General features: G+C 50.0%; 1 protein-coding gene across 1 annotated transcript in view; it reads left to right on the top strand.

Annotated features, from left to right (window-relative positions):
* Tmem132b (transmembrane protein 132B) overlaps positions 1–21,143 on the top strand; it is a 263,288-nt gene that overhangs the window by 99,831 nt on the left and 142,314 nt on the right. Inside the window, 1 exon segment of the mRNA NM_001134536.3 lies at positions 10,888–11,034. Within this exon segment, the coding sequence (NP_001128008.2) occupies positions 10,888–11,034 (147 nt within the window).

Here is a 21,143-nt window from a genome sequence, read left to right as displayed (position 1 = left end):
GAGGCGAGGGTATGGAGGACAGGTCACTGGGGTTTGTCTGTCTTCCATCCAAAGTACTTCGGGGAGATGGTCTACGGTGCCCCACAGCCACCTGGGAATCTCATCTTTTGCTTTATTGTGTTGGGAACAACAAGAACCCACATGGCCCAGGCTCCGAGCCCTTGGCAGACTGCAGTGTCTGGCTGGCATTCAGTAACATTGTAACATTGTTCTGTTTCCATTGGTACTAATTTTAGGGTTTTCGCTCTCTTTACCGAAAGTGAGGCTGGTTTGGTTTTCACCGCAAGAGCGAGCGTGTCGCTCTCTCCCGAGAGAAGGTAAAGTCAAGTCAGCCAGCTTTCAAGCAGAACGGGAAGTTGTCGTACAGGTGGTACCTGGGAAAAAGCAAAATGGTACAGGATGATCTAGGGATATCCAGGACCAGGAAGGCCGAGTGTGATGGTCTGTATCCCTCTATCCCTCTAACTCGGCCGGTCTCAACCTGTGTGCCATAACCCTTTGGGGGGAGGGGCGGCCAAATGACCCTTTCAACGGGGGTCACTAAAGCCCACTGGAAATGTCAGGTATCTGCATTAGGATTTATAACGGCGGCAGAATTACAGTCGTGAAGCAGCAATGCAATTATTTTGTGATCGGGTGTCACCATGACAGGAGGAACTGTCCTAAAGTGTCGCAGGCTGAGGAAGGAGCAGCACCCGTGTTCTAACTGATGAATGGGATCAGCCTCAGATGAAGCTGAGTTTGAGGTTGGGTCTTCAAAGGTCACTGGCTGGTTGTGTCGGAGATGACCATCTGTGTCCCCTTCCTTGTTCAGACGCCATCACCTGTAGGCAGCTCTCTGGAACAGGGGTAATTTCAACTTCCCTTGCTGTAATTTTGTCCCCTTGAAAAATCCCCCTTACTCCCACTTCTCCAAGGCCTGAGTCCAGAGGGAATTGCCCAAGACAGTGAACAAAGTTTGAGGCTGAGGGACGGGCTCACAGGAGGACATCTTGTTTACCACTCTTCCTCTGAAGGTTGAAGGTAAGCCTTCCATAAAACGGGGATGTTGAGTGGTTCCTGTGGAGATCACAGGGTCCCATTGGCATAATCTGCGAGATGGCAGTACACGTTCACAGATGTACCCAGTTTTCAGCGAGTGAGCATGTCCACAGATGTGCCCTCACCCGGGCATCTAGGAAAGAGGAAGTAGGCACATTTATGACATATCCCTATCACCCAGCATTTGGGAGGTTGGGGCAGGAGGGTCATCATGAGTTTGAGGCTAGCCTGGGCTACATAGGAAATCCTTCTTTCTCACACACCATCCATGGGAAAAGTTGGCTTCTTTGGCTCGGGCATCCGGAAAGGAACCTGAGACACCCAGTGTCTTAGCTTTGATTTCTGTTGCTGGGATACCTCTGATGACAGCAGGCACCTAAGGGAGGAGGGATTTATTTGGTTTATAATTCCAAACTAAAGCCCATCATTATGGGGAAGTCAAGACTGCATGGATACGAAGCAGCTGTTCACATCACATCCACAGTCAAGAGCAGAGGGAAGGCCTTGGATTAATACATGCATGTGATTAATTCTAAATGCTATGGTCCACAGCTACCAGAGGCCTCTAGGCCTCTGCTCATGGGTGAGCACAGGGATTTTGTGAGCCACTGTCCTAAAGGGTGTATCTGTTTCACACTGATGGGGACCTGCCCTAGGAGGGTATGGAAGGTTCTCAGAGCGGGGATGAACAAGGCAGGGGGATATTCGCCTTGCTTGAAAGGAGCAACGAGGGCTGGAGAGATGGCTCAGTGGTTAAGAGCACTGACTGCTCTTCCAGAGGTCCCGAGTTCAAATCCCAGCAACCACATGGTGGCTCACAACCATCTGTAATGGGATTCGATGACCTCTTCTGGTGTGTCTGAAGACAGCTACAGTGTACTTATATATAATAAATAAATAGGACAGGAGCAACGAAGGCAGGGAGAGCTTCAGGGAGGAAGCCCTACCAAGGCTGGAGAGTTTGGATTACGGCTCAACTGGAAGAGGGAGGCAGAAACATTGTTGAGGCGGAGTGAGTTGGGCCTCAAGAACCAAGACTGAGGACAGGTGGCTTAGTTCATCGTCCCTGCATTGTGCTCTGTGCCTCAGTTTCCCCTGGCATAAGACAGGATGACGAAGGGCTTATTATGAAGGGAGATTGAGAGGGATAAACATGTTAGCATGGACCTTGGTCATCCAGCTAGACTTTCCCCCTGGATCCAGACTGACCATGGCAGGGACTTGAAGGAGACAGGATGTTTTTGAGGCTAGGTCATCACAGGGGGAGGCATGGTGGAAGACTCTTAACCTACGGCAGGAGAATGAGAAGTAGCTGCTTTTTACACAGTGTCTGCTCACCGGGAGGCAGAGGGCACTTGGGCTGGAAGCCAGGTGACTCATACTTTTGGGTGACACCTCCAGTCACCCATCCCCCCCCCTCCATGAGGCGCCATCTCTAAAGATCCCATGCTATTTCACAGCAACGTCACCAGCTGGGGACCAAGTGTCAGATGTTGGCCGTTCTCGGTGCTTCTGGCTTGAATCACCATCCGCAATGTCTGGTTGCCTTTTGTCATAGCCCTTGTTATCAGCTCCCCAGGGAATCCACCCACCAAGTGCCCTGTGTGTTCCTGCCTGCTCCCCGGAGGCACTCGAGTTCACTGCCTTGGGTCTCAGCAGATGGGAGGAGAGCGGCCGTCTAAAAGTTCTCTTGGCTTCAAGCTTGGAGGGAGAAGCATCAGAACTCCACCTCACCCTAGTACTGACCCTGAGGGACCCTGGGAGCCACCATGACTCTATTCAGGAGCAACTCATGTAGGTGGATGGTAAAAGATCAGTTTGCTTCCTGCTCTTTGCATCTTTATCCACGCAGGGACCCCCAGGATGACAGCCACCTACTTCTCTGTCTTTGAACGGGGCAAGAGACCTCAGAGCGGGATAGGGCTGGTTTGGGAGGGGTTGCCTACTACTGTTGAAAATGTTAGTCTGGGGCTGGAGAGATGGCTCGGCAGTTAAGAGCACTGACCGCTCTTCCAGAGGTCCTGAGTTCAATTCCCAGCAGCCACATGGTGGCTCACAACCATCTGAGATGGGATCTGATGCCCTCTTCTGGTGTGTCTGAAGACAGAGCACTCATATACATAAAATAAATATATAAATCTTAGAGAGAGAGAGAGAGAGAGAGAGAGAGAGAGAGAGAATATGTTAGTCTGGCCCAATGAGGATGGAAATGGATTTAAATAGGTGGTGGGGGGGTAGCAAGGTGGCCCAGCCTGTCAAAGTGCTTGCCACATAGGCCAGATGACCTGAAGTCCCCAGAAGCCATGATGAAGACCAGGTTCCTGAGAGTTGACCTCTGAAACCTATGTAAACGTTTGTATGCGCCCAATTCCTGCTTTGGGTCATTCCATGGCTGGTGGTCCTTTCCGAACGAAGTGGGGGGGGGGACAAGAGACATGGGGTGGTTTTGTTTGTATTTATGGGTGGATTGAGGCTTAGTTCAACCAGGAGCGTTTTAAGGATGCTAGTCCTTGGCAATTTCCCCCTTTCTTTTAGATTCGTTTAAGTTAAATATGTCCACGTGTGTGTATACGCACCATGTGCATGAAGTGTCTGCAGAAGCCAGAAGAGGGCATTGGATCTCCCTGGGACTGTAGTTACAGATGGTTGTGAGCCCTGATGTGGGTGCTGGGCACCAAACCTCTGTCCCTCCCTGCAAGAGCAACAAGCGCTCTTAACCACTGAGCCGTCTCCGTCCTTGGCACCCTTCAGAGGTGATTTCAAGTATTCATTACGTGAGTCTGGAACGTGGGAGAAAGTTCCGTGGTGTAAGAAGTAGTGTAGAGAGAGAAGAGGTGTTGAGAGTGGGCCTGCTCGAGTGCCCTGTGCACACGTGTGTGTCATGGGGGCCGTGAGCACTCTGCTTGCAGACATATGTCCTTAAACAGAGCATATCCCACACATCGGAAGGAAAGAGCTGTGTGTGTCCGAGGGAGCGAAGAAAGCATCTTACTGAGGCTCATGAGCCCCCCGTAAAGATCCCGACGGAAGACCCTTTCATTGGTAGAGCCGTGAAAATGTATGTTACCAGAAACATTCTACAAATAGCAGGCTCGACAGAAAATGAGCTTAATTCCATAAAAGGTCAGGCGACTTTTGAGTTATGAACCGCGTCTTTTTTCTGTCTTGGGTTTGTTTGTTAATATTTATTCCAAAGTGATGGATGTGACAAAGGCTAGCTCTCTGACTGCTTCCAGAGATTTCTCTTGATTTAATATTTGCTTTCTTTCCTCACAAGGATGGAGAGAATATTAAACAGCCTTTCTGCATCCCCTCCTTTTGCCCTTGGATGGCAGGGCTAACTTTTTTGTGCGTCTTCCGTGAATCCGAGGTGGATTGCAGCTGGTCCTCTGTACAGCAGAAAATGTCAGAGACCGGATGGGTTTTGTCAGTTAATATTCAGTGGCAGTGGCGTAAGAGATGGACGTGGGCAGCTCAGGGGTAGCTCCAGTTCTTGCTGCTTTAGGTGCTCAAATATATGTTCAGAAAGCGATACACACGTATCGCCTCGGCTTGGACCCTGTGTTCACTTTCAGGAATATGTTAGACGCTGTCTTGGGGTTCTGATTGCTGTGATGAAACACCGTCACCAAAGCAACTTGGAGGGGGGGAGGGTTTATCTGGCTTCTACATCGTACTTCATGATCAAAGGAAGTCAGGACGGGAACTCAAACGGGGCAGAAGCCTGGAGGCCGGAGCTGGTGCAGAAGCCATGGAGGGATGCTGCTTACTGGCTTGCTCCCTATGCTTGCTCAGCTTGCTTTCTTAGAGAACCCAGGATCACCAGCCCCGGGGCAGCACCATCCACAGTTGGCTAGGCTCTTGCCATTAATTACTAATTAAAATAGTAATTAATTATTACTGTTAATAATTAATAGCGGATCTCATGGAGGCATTTTCTTAATTGAGGTTCCCTCCTCTCAGATGACTTTAGCTTGAGCCAAGTTAGCATGAAACTCTCCAGCACAGACACATTGAGTAGTTACAGCTTTATGGAAAGAAAGCTAAGGTCCAAAGATGCCTGGCAAAGGGCTAGGGAGATGGCTCAGTGGGTTAAGAGCGCTTGCTGTACATGCACGGGGACCTGAGTTTAAATGCAGAGCACCCATTTGGACTTCAGGTTCAGTGAGAGGTCCTGTCTTGGTTTTGTAAGTTTATGTTTATTTTGTATGTGCAAGTGTTTTTGTTTGTTTGTGTTTTGCCTGCATGTTTGTTTGTTTACCACTTGCAAGCCTGGTGCCTGAGGAGGCAGAAGGCAGCTTTGGATCTCCAGTAAAGTAGGACACCACTGTCTGGGTGCTGTGCACTGAACCTGGCTCTCCTGGAAAAGCAGCCAATGCTCTAACTACTGAGCTACCTCTCCAGACCCATAGAGAGGTAACATCTTAAAGGAATAAGGCAGAGAGAATAACAGAAGACACCTGATGTCTGGTGTGTGTCTCGAGGTGTGTGCATCCTAGTTGACTTTCTAGGGTGGAAGATTGCAGAGAGCAAAGAGACAAGAGAGGGCAGCGGGTGCCCATCTTAGCCTAAAGCTCACACAAGTGTGGCCAAGAAACAAACACTTGGTGGAAAGATTATGGTAAAGAAGGTATTGGCGCTGTTTCTAGAATAATGCTCTTCTACTCAAAGGAAAGGTGGCGATTTTATTGGGGAGTCTGCGCATTATGTGTTCAAGTGGGAACACCCTCTGGTTGTTGGTGAGAGCACCCTCTGGTTGGTGGTGGGAGCGCCCTCTGGTTGGTGGTGGGAGCAGCCTCTGGTTGGTGGTGGGAACACCCTCTGGTTGGTGATGGGAACACCCTCTGGTTGTTGGTATGAATACCCTCTGGTTGTTGGTGGGAGCACCCTCTGATTGTTGGTGTGAACACCCTCTGGTTGTTAGTGGGAGCACCCTCTGGTTGTTGGTGTGAACACCCTCTGGTTGTTGGTGGGAGCACCCTCTGGTTGTTGGTGGGAGCACCCTCTGGTTGGTGGTGGGAACACCCTCTAGTTGGTGGGAACACCCTCTGGTTGGTGGTAGGAGCACCCTCTGGTTAGTGATGGGAACACCCTCTGGTTGGTGGTGGGAATACCCTCTGGTTGTTGGTGGGAGCACCCTCTGGTTGGTGGTGGGAACACCCTCTAGTTGGTGGGAACACCCTCTGGTTGGTGGTAGGAGCACCCTCTGGTTAGTGATGGGAACACCCTCTGGTTGGTGGTGGGAATACCCTCTGGTTGGTGGTGGGAGCACCCTCTGGTTGGTGGTGGGGAGCACATACCAAAGCATACTCAGTTTAAGGTCAGAATTCAAGAGGGAAGGAAGGAAGCACGCTTTTCATCACGCTCAGCCCAGGGACACAGAACACAGTTGGCAGGTTAGAGTGGGGCATCTTTTGGGCATGCTCAGTATGATGGTTGGTACCGCCAAATTGACATTCTTTATGGCCACTTAGGGAACGAGGCTCTGGGTATGCCTGTGAGGGAGTTTTCAGATTGCGTTAACTGAGGTGGGAAAACCTGCTGTGCCGTGAACATGGGCAGTGCTGTCCCATGGGCTGGGGTCCTGGACTGAATACACAGGAGACAGTGAGCTGAGCACCATCATCCGTCTCTCTCTGCTTCCTGACTGACTGTCACGTGACCGGCTGCCTCACGCTCCTGCGCCACGCCTCCCCGCCATGATGGGCCATGCCCTTAAACCATTAATCAAAATAAGCCCTGCTTTCTGTAAATTGTTCTTAGGAGATATTTTGGAGGTAGTAAGAAAAGTCACAGGCCCACAGCTCGTATCACAAAGCAGACAGGCGTCTCACTGGCCCTACCATTTTCTGTCTGTATCCAAGGGTGGTGACTCACATTTTTAGTTCCAGCACTTGGGAGACAGAGGCAGGTGGGTCTCCACGAGTTCTAGGCCAGCCTGGTTTACATAGTGAATTTCAGGACAGCCAGAGCTGCTACATAGCAAGACCCTGTATCAAATAAATAAATTAAACTAAGTACGTTTTGGCTGAGATGAAAGGTCAGACACTTTGATAATTTCCCAAAATGGCACCTGCCTTGTGGACATGTGCCACCAAGGGGATGTTCACACCTATACACACAGAAGACCCTGCCCATCCCTGATTTTGGAGCTGAGCCCCATGCTTCTCAGAGATCTTGTTTCTTTCTTTTTGGTTCTTTTTTTCAGAGCTGGGGACAGAACCCAGGGCCTTGCGCTTCCTAGGCAAGCGCTCTACCACTGAGCTAAATCCCCAGCCCTGAGATCTTGTTTCTTTAGAGCCTCCCATTTTCTCTCTGACTCAAAGGCCAAAAAGAAATATATTTTCAGGATCCACTCCGGAGAGTGCGGGAGGGAAACCCCGTGTGCTCTGCGGGTGCCCTGGCAGGTCTTATGTGGCAGGTACTCGAAGGTCTCCTCACCTGGATTTTTTTCTCTGCCATCTTTCAAATTTAAAGAGCTGTTCAAAAATGTACTCTCAACATGGCCTGCCTCCTCTAGCCTCCAGAATTTAGGCATCTGTTTTTATGTGTATGTCCATGCAGTTACCCGCAGTGGCCAGAAGAGGGCGACAGATTCCCCTGGATCTGGGGTTACAGCTGGCTGTGAGCCTCCTGGCCTGTGTGCTGGGAATCCGACTGGAGTCCTCAGCAAGACCAGCAAGTACTTTACAAACTGAACCCGTTCCCTAGCCCCTAAACCTTGCATTCTGACGGCTCCATTCCCTGGAAGACTTCTGTCTGTGGCTAGCTTGTTACTGAGTCACGTGGCTAACTTTCCTTACTTGTTCTGGACACGTTGTGGTGGTCACTTTTATCGCTTAGCCTTCGAAACCTCCAGCTCACCACAGCAGCGGGGCCGCTAATCTCTTCGACGTAGCTTCGGATATTGTAGTTTTAAAATACCAAGTGCTAAGAATATCCCCAAGTCTGAAGATACATATTTTTTTTCTAAAACAAGGTTAGTGAATATTTAAGACCTGAATTTCTGTGAGCTTAAATCGCTTTAACAAATATAGCCTGAAGTTAAGGGGGATTTAGTTGGGAGACTGAGCTCTAAGAAGAATCTCATAACTTGTGCTTAAGAGACAGGCAACATATCAACAATTTGGGTTTACAAGTGTGTTTAATACCCAGCATGCATTTCTTCCTCGATAACTTGAATCTCTTTTTCTGCATCCCTTTCTTTTTAAATCCCTCTGATATGGGATTAACCTCATCTATTATGGGAAAAAAAACCCCATCAAGTTCAGCCTGTAAAAACTGGCTTTAAGATTTTTGTTTTCAGAAGAAGAATCTTATTTTTTTTTAAAAGATTTATTTATTTATTATATATAAGTACACTGTAGCTGTCTTCAGATACACCAGAAGAGGGAATCGGATCTCTTTACAGATGGTTGTGAGCCACCATGTGGTTGCTGGGAATTGAACTCATGACCTCTGAAAGAGCAGTCGGGTGCTCTTAACCGCTGAGCCATCTCTCCAGCCCCTTATTTTTTTTTTTAAACTGAGGATAAAGATGTACAGTCTGGAGTGGTTGCCATCACCCTATAGCTATAAGAAGACACTGTGGGACAAAGCCTTATATATGAGAGCTGGACAGGGTCAGGTGTCTGAAGGAGTCAGGGTATCCTTTGAAAGCTTGGTGACATGTGCCAAAAGTGTGTGTGTGTGTGTGTGTGTGTGTGTGTGTGTGTGTGTGTGTGATTGGCTTTGCCTTGGGAGGTGGGAAGACGTTTCTGCCCAGAATTAGGACCAGGACATATCGAGAGAGAATGGCTAGATGCTGCCTGGAGGCTCAGAGTAGCGCTCAGGATGCCTGGCAGTGGGTGCCCAGCAGCCCAGCCAGATCTCCTGAGAGTAGTTAGTACTACTCTTGAATGTTTGAATTCAACCATTAGTGATGGTTTGTCATCCAGTGTCCTGTGAGCATCCTTAATCCTGCCAAGACCACAGTGGATGAGGGACTCTTATCCAGGAGAAACTGAGACTCACAAGCTCAGTGATGTAGTTCAGGTCTCACAGGGGTCTAACAGGCCACCGGTTCCCACTTCTGCTCTGACCGTCAGTGGTATGATGAAGGGGGTTTTCTGAGCCATCGTATGTGCAGGAAAGATCCCCGTGGGAGTTGTTAGAGGACCCACAGGGAAAGGGTGCAGGTTTGGCGAGAAGGACTTTGAATGTAGACATAGGTTCTGGAACACCTTTTCCCCTCGGTCCTTTGGCTAGGGGCAGGGATGGAACAGGGCACCTCCGTTTGTGGCATGCATACATTAACTGCTAGGGTGTCATGGTGTCACGAAAGGAAGCTTTGTGGAGGAGGAGATTAAGACCCAAATCCAGCAGGAAGAGTGAAGGATCAGATGCAGGAGAGGGGGTGGCAGATGGGTGACATTGGAGCCTCTGGGGTGTGTTGTTTTTGCTAGAGCTGAGGTGGCCACAGGGAGGGAGAGGGAGGCAGTGCACTGTCTTTGTATCTGATGGACACGCAGGGGCTGGCCTCTCTAAGTCCATCCCAGACTCCCTAAGGCAGGTGACAGAGCTAGGCTTCAGGACAGGTCTGGTGTCTAGACATCACCCATTAACACATATACCTCCTCCTCTCACATTTCAATCACGCCTGGCCTGGGTCCCTTACCTGCATCCTCCCTCCTTATATAATTTTTTATTACGATTATTCATATGTTTAGTGGCCACGTGTTGGATGTCTGTACTGGGGTGCATACATGGAGACCAGAGGTAGCATGAATCTGTTCTCTTTCTCCAACATGGGGGTCCCAGGGGTTGAACTCAAGTCTTTAGGCTTGATGGTAAGCACCTTCATCAACGGAGCCATCTTGCTCTCCCCTTACCTATCTTCTTAATACTATGGTAAAATTTGCATAAAATAGTTCATTTCAAACCGGGTGACAGAAAATGGAGGTGTGTAGCAACAAGCTATGGCGCTTGTAAAAGGGACACAATTTGTTTATTTGCTTGTTTGTGCATAAGGCAGAGTCTCCCAGGTTGGCCTTGAACTTGTAGCAATTCTCCTGCCTTGGTTTCTCCAATTCAGGGTTTACCCATGGGAGCCAGGGCCCGTGGTCTGGAACACATCAGCATTACATTTTTCTCTTACATTTATTTCTTTATTTTGTACATGTGGAGGTGGGCGCCTGGGCCATGGTGGTGTGTGGAGGTCAGAGGACACCTTGAGGGAGTTGGTTCTTTTTCCCTCCACCATGTGGGTTCTGGATGCTGAACTCAGGGCATCAGACTTGGCCATAAGTGCCTTCAACCACTGAGCCCTCTCCCTCTCCCTAAAGTCAGTCTTAAAGGAAAGCCTTTCACAGCTTTGTCCCTCTAGTCTCCAGGGAAGGGAATCTCCATGTGAATACAGATGCTGTCTGTCTCAACTAGGGTTTCATTGCCGTGAAGAGACACCAGGACCAAGGCAACTCTTATAAAGGACAACATTTAATTGGGGCTGGCTTACAGTTTAAGGAGGTTCAGTCCAGTATCATCATGACCCAAAGCATGGCCGTGGCAGACACGGTAGGGGAGGAGTCAAGAATTCTATATCTTGATCCAAAGGTAGCCAGGAGGAGGATCTCATTCCACAGTGAATGAAGCCTGAGCCTAGAAAACCTCAAAGCCCACCCCACAGTGACGCACTTCCTCCAACGAGGCCACACCTCCTAATAGCACCACTCCAGTTGGGCCAAGCATTCAGACACAGGAGTCTTTGGGGGGAGGGGCAAGCCTATTCAAACCACCACGGTGTCTCCCATGGTCCTAGCCAGATGAAATCTGTTTTTCTCATGTGTCTGCTTTCTTCTTATGTCATAGAATCAAGGCGGCTGCGGGTGTGAAGATTACGGCCGTGCGGGTGAGCCACGAGGACCAGTGGGCAGTGCAAGAGGAAATTGAGCAGGATGGTACCCAGACCACGGCTGCCCTGTCCTGCATGGGCCACCACCCGGACACTCAGAGCAGGTGAGCCCTGTGATGGGTGGTAGACCAGAGCAGGGGACAGAGAGAAACACGCTCAGGATGGCGGGTGGACCTTCCTTCAGCCGCACCAGCCTGGTGCAGCCACAGCAGGGATTGCACAGCAGCCGCGAGCATCCATCCATTATGGTCCCATGCACAGTACACAGTGAGACTGCCCGACTCTCACTTATTAGAGTTCAGAGTCCGACAACCATATTGTTATTACTGTTGTTTCCACGAAGAACTGAAGGCTGAAACGGGGCGAATGGATCAGTGAGAGAGCCAAAAGGAAAGCCCTTTTATAAAGCAAGTAGGGTGCTCACAGCTATCAGCCGACTGCCCGTCACTGCTTATTTTTTTAAATTTAAATTTATTATTACTGTTATAATAATAACTAATAAGTGTGCACATCCGTCAGTCAGTCTGCGTGTCATGGTGCCTGGAGAGGTCAGAGGACAGCTTTCAGGGGGTTGGTTCATCATTTCCTATGGGTCCCGGGTTTTAACTCAAGTCCTCAGGCACAAGAGGCAAGCACCTTTACCCACCGAGCCTTCTCTGGCCCCTGGCTGTTTAAATGAGTCTTTTTCTATTGTTTTGAACCCACTCCTTGGGGGTGGAATTAGAAATGGGGCGTCAGGGGTGGGGTGGCTGTGGGTCCAGAATCTCAAGTCCTTTCCTTGCAATGATCAGAATCTTGCCTTGGGGTGGGGGAGTGATGAGCAGGGGAGAGGGAGGGGCAAGGGGGATGAGGGAGGTGAGGGAGGGGCTTGACCACCTTAGCAGCAGGGCACAGAAAGATCCCTAACTCATCAGCTCCACCCCTTGTCACCTCTATTCTCGTCCCTTATGGAGCATCTGTCTGTCTGTCTGTCTCCCGCCTTGGGCCAAGGAGCAGTCCTGTCTGAATGGCTGCTGACCCTGCCACCAGTTCAGATGCCACCCAGGGTGAAGTCCAATGCCCTGGTCACTGAGACAAGCATCCCTGTAAATCATTCTAGACTCCTCTCTTCTTTAGCTTCGGGTCTTTTACTGCCCAGGAGACCCATGGGCCTTGGGGATGAGTCAGTGTGGGTCGTGAGTGGGGCCCCATGAGAGTGGAGGCTGAGCTTTTTCCATGGACTTGCCCGGTGTGTGCTGTCACTTCTCACGTGACCCCAGCCAATCCCAGAGCCGTACTGTGCTGCCCGTGAGTGTCTTCCAGGAGGAAGGATGACTCAGGCTGAGTGGTCTGATACTGGCTATGCCACCTCCCACTCAGAGCTCATCAGTCACACCCTGGGGCAGACAGTGTCAGGGAAGGAGTGTGGGCTGTGACATCACATGACCAGGGCTTCCCTGGATGTCTGAGTGTGCCTGCCAGTCACCCTGGGTCCTGAGTTGTCAACATTGGCTCAAGGCCTTCCAGGTGCAAAGGTGTAGGTAATTGCCCCAAAGTGGCTGCTGAAAAGGGCTTCATGGCCTCGTGTAGCAAAGACAAAGGCGTCTGTTTCCACAGTTGGTTCACACAGCAGTATTCCGTGTGGCTTCTTGGGCATCTTCCAAGCTTGTGTCCTCATGGCTACTAATGGCTGCAGCTCATCCGTGCATCGAAGACTCATCCAGCAATATCTAATTATTGGAAGGAAGTGGAATGCCTTCTCCTGACTCCCTCCAGCTCCCTCCCAAGCAGAGTTTTGGTTTGGATCTAGGTAACAGACAGTGGAAACCCTGCCTAGGAGCAGACCAGCTTGGGAGGTAAATTTCCTGTGTTGCTATGCGGCTGAGGAGAGGCAGGCTTTGCTGCTAGGGCATGATGGGATGGAGAGGGTAGTCAGTGGGCACAGGTGGCCATGTTCTTCACAGATGGGCTCTGCCCTGGCCTGTAGCTCGATTCTGTTTAGCACAGGGGTCTGTTGAGTTTATAGCCACAGTGGGAGAATGCATCTCCCTGTGTGGTTATCTAGGTGGTCTTGTCCTGTGGCTGCCGCTAAGGTCCATGCTGACAGTGGTCTACGTCAGAAGTAGGGGTGTGGGGGGAGGTGTCTGGCACTCTCTGAGCTTCCCCCACAACCTGTCTCCACCCCGCATCGTAGTGACTAGGAACTCCTAGTGTCTGACCACACAGTCACTTTAGGGCAGTGGTTCTTAACCTTTCTAATGGTGGGACCCTTTCATACAGTTCCCCATGTTGTGGTGACCCCCCAACCATAATATTGTTTTCACTGCTACCTCATAACTTAAATTTCGCTACTGCTATGAATTGGAATGCAAATATGTCTGTTTTCTGATGGTCCTAGGAGACCCCTGCGGAAGGGTGTTTCAATCCCCAAGGGGGCCACGACCCACAGGTTGAGAACTGCTGCTCTAGGGAGAAGTTGATTTTTCCTGGTTAAGTCTAGCATGAGCCCCAGGATGGTTGTTCTGAGCTCTTCCTGGAACAACTCAGATCATATATGCATCCAGACTGACTCAGAGCAGGGGGGTTTGCATCAGAGTTCCCAAGGGCTTGGGCAGAATGGGGAAAGGAGGGAAAGGGTAGTCAGTGGGCACTCAGTGGGGCTTGAACATGAACACTGAGGGTGACATGAGTTGGAGGGAACTGTCTCTGTAAGTGCAATGCCACTCAACCTAACATTGGACAGGAAGAGACCAAGAGCCCTGGGCTTATCAAGACGGTCTCCATGGTAGATGCAGAGAGAACTGATTCGTTGAAATGTTACGTTGGCCGAGTGACAACATCTTGTTTGTGTGTGTGGTATAGGCGCAGGTGTGTGCACTCAGAGGACAGAGGAGGAGACCTTGTGTCCTGTTTCCATCATTCCCTTGAGGCAGGGTCTCTCACTGAACCTGGCTGGCTGCTTGCAAGCCACAGTCATCTCCCGTCTCCACAGCCCCACAGTGCTTGGGTTACATGCCCAGCTTTTTACATAGGGGTTAGGGGTTCGAAGTCAGGTCCTTATGCTTTTGCAGCAAGTCCTCTTGTTTATTGAGCCATATAGGCAGCCCACGGTCATGCTTTGCATGGAAAAGAAGTGTTCTGCTTCTCAGAAGTCCCTTTTTGTTTTTGTGATTTTTTTTCTTCTTTAGAAGAAATTAAAAAAAATTGCTACATGGGAAAGAGGAAGCCGTTTCTCAATGAGAGGGGCTCCCCTCCCAGTGACTTCTCTGTGTGCGTGTCTCCTTCATGTTCAGGGTTCAACTCCCTCCACCCCCAGCAGGGAGCCCTCCTCCAGCATGACAGTCTGATCATACCTATGAATATCCTCCTGAAACCATTACATAATCAAATATCCCTCTGAAACGATTCCATAATCTAAATAAGTAATTGCTTCTTTTTATATGTCGGTCTCATTGTGGAATCAAATGAGGTGTGAAATACAGGCTCACATAACCGAGTCTGTCGGCGAGCAAAGTGCATGTATCCCCGGCAGAACACCCCAGCGCCCGCCGAACACTGTAATCTCCGAATTGTGACAACCTCAAGTGGAATTGAGGGTTTAATAGGATGTAATGTACAAACTGCCTGAAATCCCGAGATAAGAATTAAAACTGTGTTGTGCGGGGAAGGCCCAGTGTGCTCCGTGGCGGGGGGTGGGGAGGCGGTAAAGGTCTTCATTTGAAATATTCTAATGAAGGCTCAGGGGGAGGTGACATGAGCTGCAGAGACACGGACCACAAGAGAAACATGGGAGTTGCCCTGGGAGGAGAGATTAGGAAAGGAAGCAAATTTGGAAGTGTTTGGAACAGATAACAGGGAGCCCAAGGAAATCAAAAGGAGACGAGGGTCTGAGAGCATGGGCACGGTGGGTTCCCTGGGTGACTGGCCAGTTAGTTGGATCTCAAACTGCAGGAAATAGCTGCCACTTGGGGTGTGCGTATGTGTGTGTGTGAGCACATGCATGTGTACATGCATGTAGAGGCCACAGTCAATTGTAAGTGATGGACCTTCTCAATTGATGTTCACCTCGCTCGTGCTCGCTCTCTCTCTCTCTCTCTCTCTCTCTCTCTCTCTCTCTCTCTCTGTTTCTGTCTCTCTCTCTATCTATCTATGAGTGATTTATTTTTATTTTATGCGCATGAATGCTTTGTATGCATGTCTGTGTACAGTAGGCATGCCTAGTGCCCTTGGAGGCCAGAAGAGGGTGTTAGAGCCCCTGGGATTGGAGTTACAGATGGTTGCGAGCCACCATGTGGGTGCTGGGAATTGAACTTGGGACCTCTGGAAGAGCAACCAGTGCTATTTGTTTGTTTGCTTATTCTTCTCTCATATATGGCATCCTGACCGAAGTTTCCCCTACCTCCTCTCCTCCTTCTCCCCTGCCTCTCTTCTTTATATATATATTTGCACGCATGCACAAACATACCTGAGTGAACGAATGCCAAAGGATGCTTGGGTTAGGTGCCCCGAAACATCCACAGAGGTCCTTGCATTCTCTAGTTACTGGGTCCAGTTTCAGGGCTGGTGGTGAGTGAGCATGGCATCAGTGTCTGTATTTCAGGGTTCTGCTTCTCCTCTGGAGGCGTCCAGACACTGCTGGCTTGGAGAGTACAGGGCAACACCTGGGACAGGTAGGGTCCACAGTCTGCCCCTCACTCCAGGGCATCAGACACTGCCATTTGCCAGACCAGAGGGTAAGGCAGAGTCCAGGAGGAAAGCTGTGGTTCCATGTCTTTCGATTTCTTCCTCTCAGGGTGTTCAGGTGATACCAGGCTGAAAGGAGGAAGGGTGTCGGGGAAGACCTTCTCTGAGAATTTCAGTGTTACGGTTCTTTTGGCCTCTGATCGTCTTCAGTGAAGCAGCTCTCTGAGATAATCTTAGCTTGTTCATATTTCCTTTCTTGAGGTAGGTTTGACCGTATCTACTTTATTCATATATCTATATATGAATATCCAGGGGGGCAAAGGTGATTGGCTGAAGGCTAAGGCTAGAGAGACGCCTCATTTGCATGGGAAAGAATTCTCATGCTAAGTGACTGACTACCTGTGACCACCTGGTTGGAGGTCTCCAGGTTACTTGTTCCGAGGCAGGGACAGAAACAGGGAGGGAGTTAACTCCAATCTTGCCGGTCTCAGGATGAGACTCTAATATCGGTTTTTGAGATTTCCAGGGTTTAGACATGTTCCACCTCGCCAGTTCCACACCAATTCCTCCGGTGGCACGGGACACGTGCCCCAGCTGGGTCTGTTGCACAAGGGTCTCGGATGTCATACTGCTGATCAGAAATCCCTCCCAGATTCTGTGGGGTCGAGATGTGAGAAGGGCAGAATAGCAACAGGGCTGGGTGGTGGAGGGGATAGGAGAGAGATGGGGTACCAGGGACATGCTCAGAGGGAAGGCCTGTCTGAGAACATTGGCCTGAGGTGGGAAGAATGGGGCTTAGCCATGCAGGGGTCCGGGGAAGAACTTTCCAGGCAGAAAAGAGCAGGCGTGAAGGGCCGGGGTGGTAGTCTGTGCAGGCTGGACACATTCCTGAAACCACATCCAATTCCCAAGTTCCTCTCTGCCTCCTTTGTCCTGTGTGACCACCAGCAGGTCCCAAAGCCTTTACTGAGAGCAGGTATGGGGTCTGGTGAGAAGCTGTCATGGGGACAGAGTCTCTGTTCTCTGAAGCTGACTTACCCATGGTTCATAGAGATGGACTGTTGTTGAAAGCATTGTGTTCATTGGTGTCCAGAGGCAATAACTACCAAAAGGAGAACAGGGCAGGGGACAGCCTAGGATCTGGAGGTTCCTTTAGATAGGTTGGTGGAGGAAGGCTTCTCTGAGGAACAGAACTCGGAGCAGGTGTGGAGAGATGGAGGGAAGACTCATCACAAGCCCTCAGGCAGCCAACGGTGGCATGGTCTGGGGGTCACCATAGAGGTCAGGGACGCTGTTGTGCATGGATGAGGGTGGAGACAGCTGGCCAGCAAGGTGGCCAAGGATGGCATTCTCCCAGGGCTTTATGTCTTTTGAAGAGACTTCAGATTTCATTGAGACTAGGCTGGGCACCACTGTAGGGCTTTAAAGCGCAGGATGTAAGACCTGCCTTACATTACAAGAACCACTGGCTGCCATGAGGAGTGACCAAGGTCAGAGCTCAGGGGACTGAGCAGGGGACCTGCTGTCATCCCTGAGACTTAGCCAAAAAGGAGTACACCTCCCTGCTCATTGTCGTGGTAAGGAGAAGGCCCTTCATGCCAATATAACACAGGAAAAGAAAAAAAAAGAACCCACCAAGCCATACGTAAATGAAATAAATGGCTGTTTTAGTCAGGGTTCTATTGCTGTGAAGAGACAACACGCATCACTTACAAAGAAAGCATTTCACTCGTGGCTTACTTACAGTTGTTGGTTTGTGATCATCATGGTGGAAAGCCAGGAGGTTTGGTATTGGGCCAGTAGCCAAGTACTTTATATCCTTGTTTGTAGATAGGAGGGAGGGAGGGAGGGAGGGAGGGAGGGAGGGAGAGAGAGAGAGAGAGAGAGAGAGAGAGAGAGAGAGAGAGAGAGAGAGAGAAAGAGAGAACACCTCTGGGTCTGGCAATGGGTTTTTGAAATATCAAAACCCACTCCTAGAGACATGCCCTGTCTAACAAGCCACGCCTCCTAATCCTTCCCAAACAGTTCCACTAACTGGACACCAAGCACTGAAACATACGAACCGATGGCAGCCAAACTCCCATGGATGGACAACATGAAGAGAGACAATTGGGCCAGCCCTGGGCACCTAGGCAGAGAGACATCAGTCTTCTGGGCAGGAATTCTGGGGAGTGTGGCCATGGACGCAGAAGGCTGAGAATGAGGATCTGGAGTGGAAGGGAAGGGTTGTACTGAGTGTTCTATGTGAGTGTTTTCACTGTAATGAGCTTGGTGATCACGTGGCCCATCGACTTCCTCTTCCATCTGACTCCATCACAGACTGGTGTAGTGAGAATTTTGGAGTTTCGATTTCTTAAAAAAAAAAAAAAAACCACAGAAATATTACAAGAATATGTTTTCATTTTAGTCCCAGGTGTAGAATATGGGCTGCTTCAGATTGTCCACAGCAGCTGACTATGATTTGCCTCATGCTCTAGCAAGGGAGTGACTTTGACAGTGGGCAGATAGTTCCTGTGATTGTGTGATGTTTGGGATTCTGTGGGCTTTTCAGAGGGCGTGTAGATGCCCTCTCTTACTGAGAGGTGGGGTGGGTTGTTGGTTGTGGTTTGTTAAGTAGTTTTGTGCAAAGAAGAAACAAGAAGGAGAAGAGAGAAGCAGGAGGAGAAGGAAGAGGAGGAGGAGGAAGAAGGAGAAAGAAGGAGGAAGAGGAGAAGGGGAGAAGCAGGAGGAGAAGAGGAGGAGGAGGGGGAGGAAGAGGAGGGGGAGGAGGAGGAGGGGGAGAGGGAGGAAGAAGGAGAAAGGAGGAGGAGGAGGAAGAGGAGAAGAGGAGGAGGAGGAGGGGGAGGAGGAGGAAGAGGGGGAGGAAGAGGAGGAAGAGGAGGGGGAGGAGGAGGAGGGGGAGAGGGAGGAAGAAGGAGAAAGGAGGAGGAGGAGGAAGAGGAGAAGAGGAGGAGGAGGAGGGGGAGGAGGAGGAAGAGGGGGAGGAGGAGGAGGGGGGAGGAGGAGGAGAAGAGGAGGAGGAGGAGGGGGAGGAGGAGGAGAAGAGGAGGAGGAGGAGGGGGAGGAGGAGGAGAAGAGGAGGAGGAGGAGGAGGGGGAGGGGGAGGAGGATCAAACTTGTCTCAAAGAATTCAATGCCCCTAATCTGCAGGAAGTACTCTAACAATAACATCACCTCCTTTTCCCCCTTCTATCTAGCATTAGAGAGTTGAAAGGGTAGAACAGGGTGTGAAGAAGGGTAGAAGAAAGAACCCACAAAATAAGCAAAGACCGTCTACAGACCGGGCTTTGAGGATGGTGCCCCAATAGCATCAGTGGCTGACTGCTTCAGCAGGGCATCTTGTCCTGCATGTGACTAGCAGTAGAGGGGATCATAGTGATGGAGTAATAACTGGTTATCATGGATAATAGCTGGTTATCATGGATAATAGCTGGAGGCACATACTGTGTGGTCCAGGGGCTTTTGGGGGAGACCAGGTATCTGACACCATGGGATTCTGAGGACTCGGGTCTCGTTCCAGACGACTCCAGGGACTTGCTGTGATGCCTGACAGCTGTGTGTGGAGAACTGACGTGCAGCCGTGGGTGCTGGCGCCTCTCTGACTCTGCAGCATGGGTCAATCTGCTCTGATCTGCAGTGCCTGGCGTGTGGGTGGGCTGGGCACAGGCTGTTTGGGGAATTACGTTTGCTAATCCTGTGAGCCAGAGGTGCAGTCTTCATGCTCAGCCAGGCTGGCTCCAGTCCCAGCTTGTGACTGGGACACATGCGTGGGCCACATTTTAATTGGAAGATAGCCGCTGTAATCACATGGATAGGGAAGAATGGGGCCTGGAGAAGAAAGCTTTACTAGAAGTGTGTGTGTGTGTGTGTGTGTGTGTGTGTGTGTGTGTGCGCGCGCGCGCGCGTGTGTGTATGTGTGGGCAGGCGCGAGTGTAAGTACATGAGCATAGGCCCCCAAAGAGGCTAGAAGAGTGTGTCAGATCTCCTGGAACTGGAGTTACAGTTGTCTGTGAACCACATGATGTGGGTGCTGGGAATTAAACTTGGATCCTCTGAAAGAGCAGCAAGTGCTCTTAACCACTGAGCCATTTCTTCAGCTCCTCTTAAACACTCGAAAAGTAAATGTTTTACAGAGGGAAATAAAGCACAACCCCTAGACATAGGGGACATGAGGTTTCTTTTTATTGAATGTCACAAAGTTGGATGTATAAGATGGTCTCTTAGTCTGGGTTTCTACTCCTGCACAAACATCAGGACCAAGAAGCAAGCTGGGGAGGAAAGGGTTTATTCAGCTCACACTTCCACATTGCTGTTCATCGCCAAAGGAAGTCAGGACTGGAACTCAAGCAGGGCAGGAAGCAGGAGCTGATGCAGAGGCCATGGAGGGATGTTACTTACTGGCTTGCTTCCCTTGGCTTGCTCAGTTTGCTCTCTTATAGAACCCAGGACCACCAGCCCAGGGACAGCACCACCCACAATGGGCTGGGTCCTCCCCGCCTTGATCACTAATTGAGAAAATGCCTTACAGCTGGGTCTCATGGCGGCATTTCCACAACCGAGACTCCTTTTTCTGTGGTAACTCCAGCTTGTGTCAAGTTGACGCACAAAACCAGCCAGTACAGATGGTCAGGCACCCAAATTGAGACAAGACGACTGGTTCTTCTCAAGAAGTCCCCCAGTGTTTCCTGCCTTGCATGTGGTCTCTCCTAAGATGTTCGGGAATCACTTTGCTTGGATGTATACATAAATGGACCCACACCGTATGACAGCCTTGGACCAGCTGCCTCACACTCCTGCACTTGACTCCCTCCATGATCTGTACCCTTGACTCATCACTGTCCTCATGGCTCTTCTTTGTGAGATACGTTTATGCCACTGTGTGTTTCTTCTCTATATCTGGTTACCCTCTGTATCTCTCTGGGTTCCAGGTTGCCTTTGACCCTCAAGCCAGGCCTGTCTCTAGAGCATAGCTGTTTGACTATAATTTTGCTGGATGTGGGTGCCTTAGGGTTTTCCTGCTTGAAGAGACACCATGACCAAGGCAACTCTTATAAGAACAACATTTAATTGGGTCTGGCTTACAGGTTCAGAGGTTTAATCCATTATCATCAAGGCAGGAGCATGACAACATCCAGGCAGACATGTGTAGTGCAGGAGGAGCTGAGAGTTCAACATCTGGAGGCTGCTAGGAGAAGACTGCCTTCCAGGCAGCTAGGATGAGGGTCTTAAAGCCCATACCCACAGTAACACACCTACTCTAACAGGGCCACAACTCCAAATAGTGCCACTCCCTGAACCAAGCATATTCAAACCACCACAGTGGGTTTTGAGAACCACCAAGCTGCATCTGGTAGTCAACAGAATTTGAACAAAAGCATCTCGGAAAGAGAGACTCAACAAATACCCTAATGTAGTGCCCAGGGTTTTTTTTTTTTTTTTTTTTTTTTAATTATTTACGCTTTTTTTTTTTTTTGGTTCTTTTTTTTTCGGAGCTGGGGACCGAACCCAGGGCCTTGTGCTTCCTAGGTAAGCGCTCTACCACTGAGCTAAG

This window comes from Rattus norvegicus, chromosome 12 (genome assembly GCF_021556685.1).
Source record: "Rattus norvegicus strain SHRSP/BbbUtx chromosome 12, alternate assembly SHRSP_T2T, whole genome shotgun sequence".
In the NCBI taxonomy this organism is placed as follows: Eukaryota; Metazoa; Chordata; class Mammalia; order Rodentia; family Muridae; genus Rattus; species Rattus norvegicus.
This window is presented reverse-complemented; position numbering and strand designations above follow the sequence as displayed.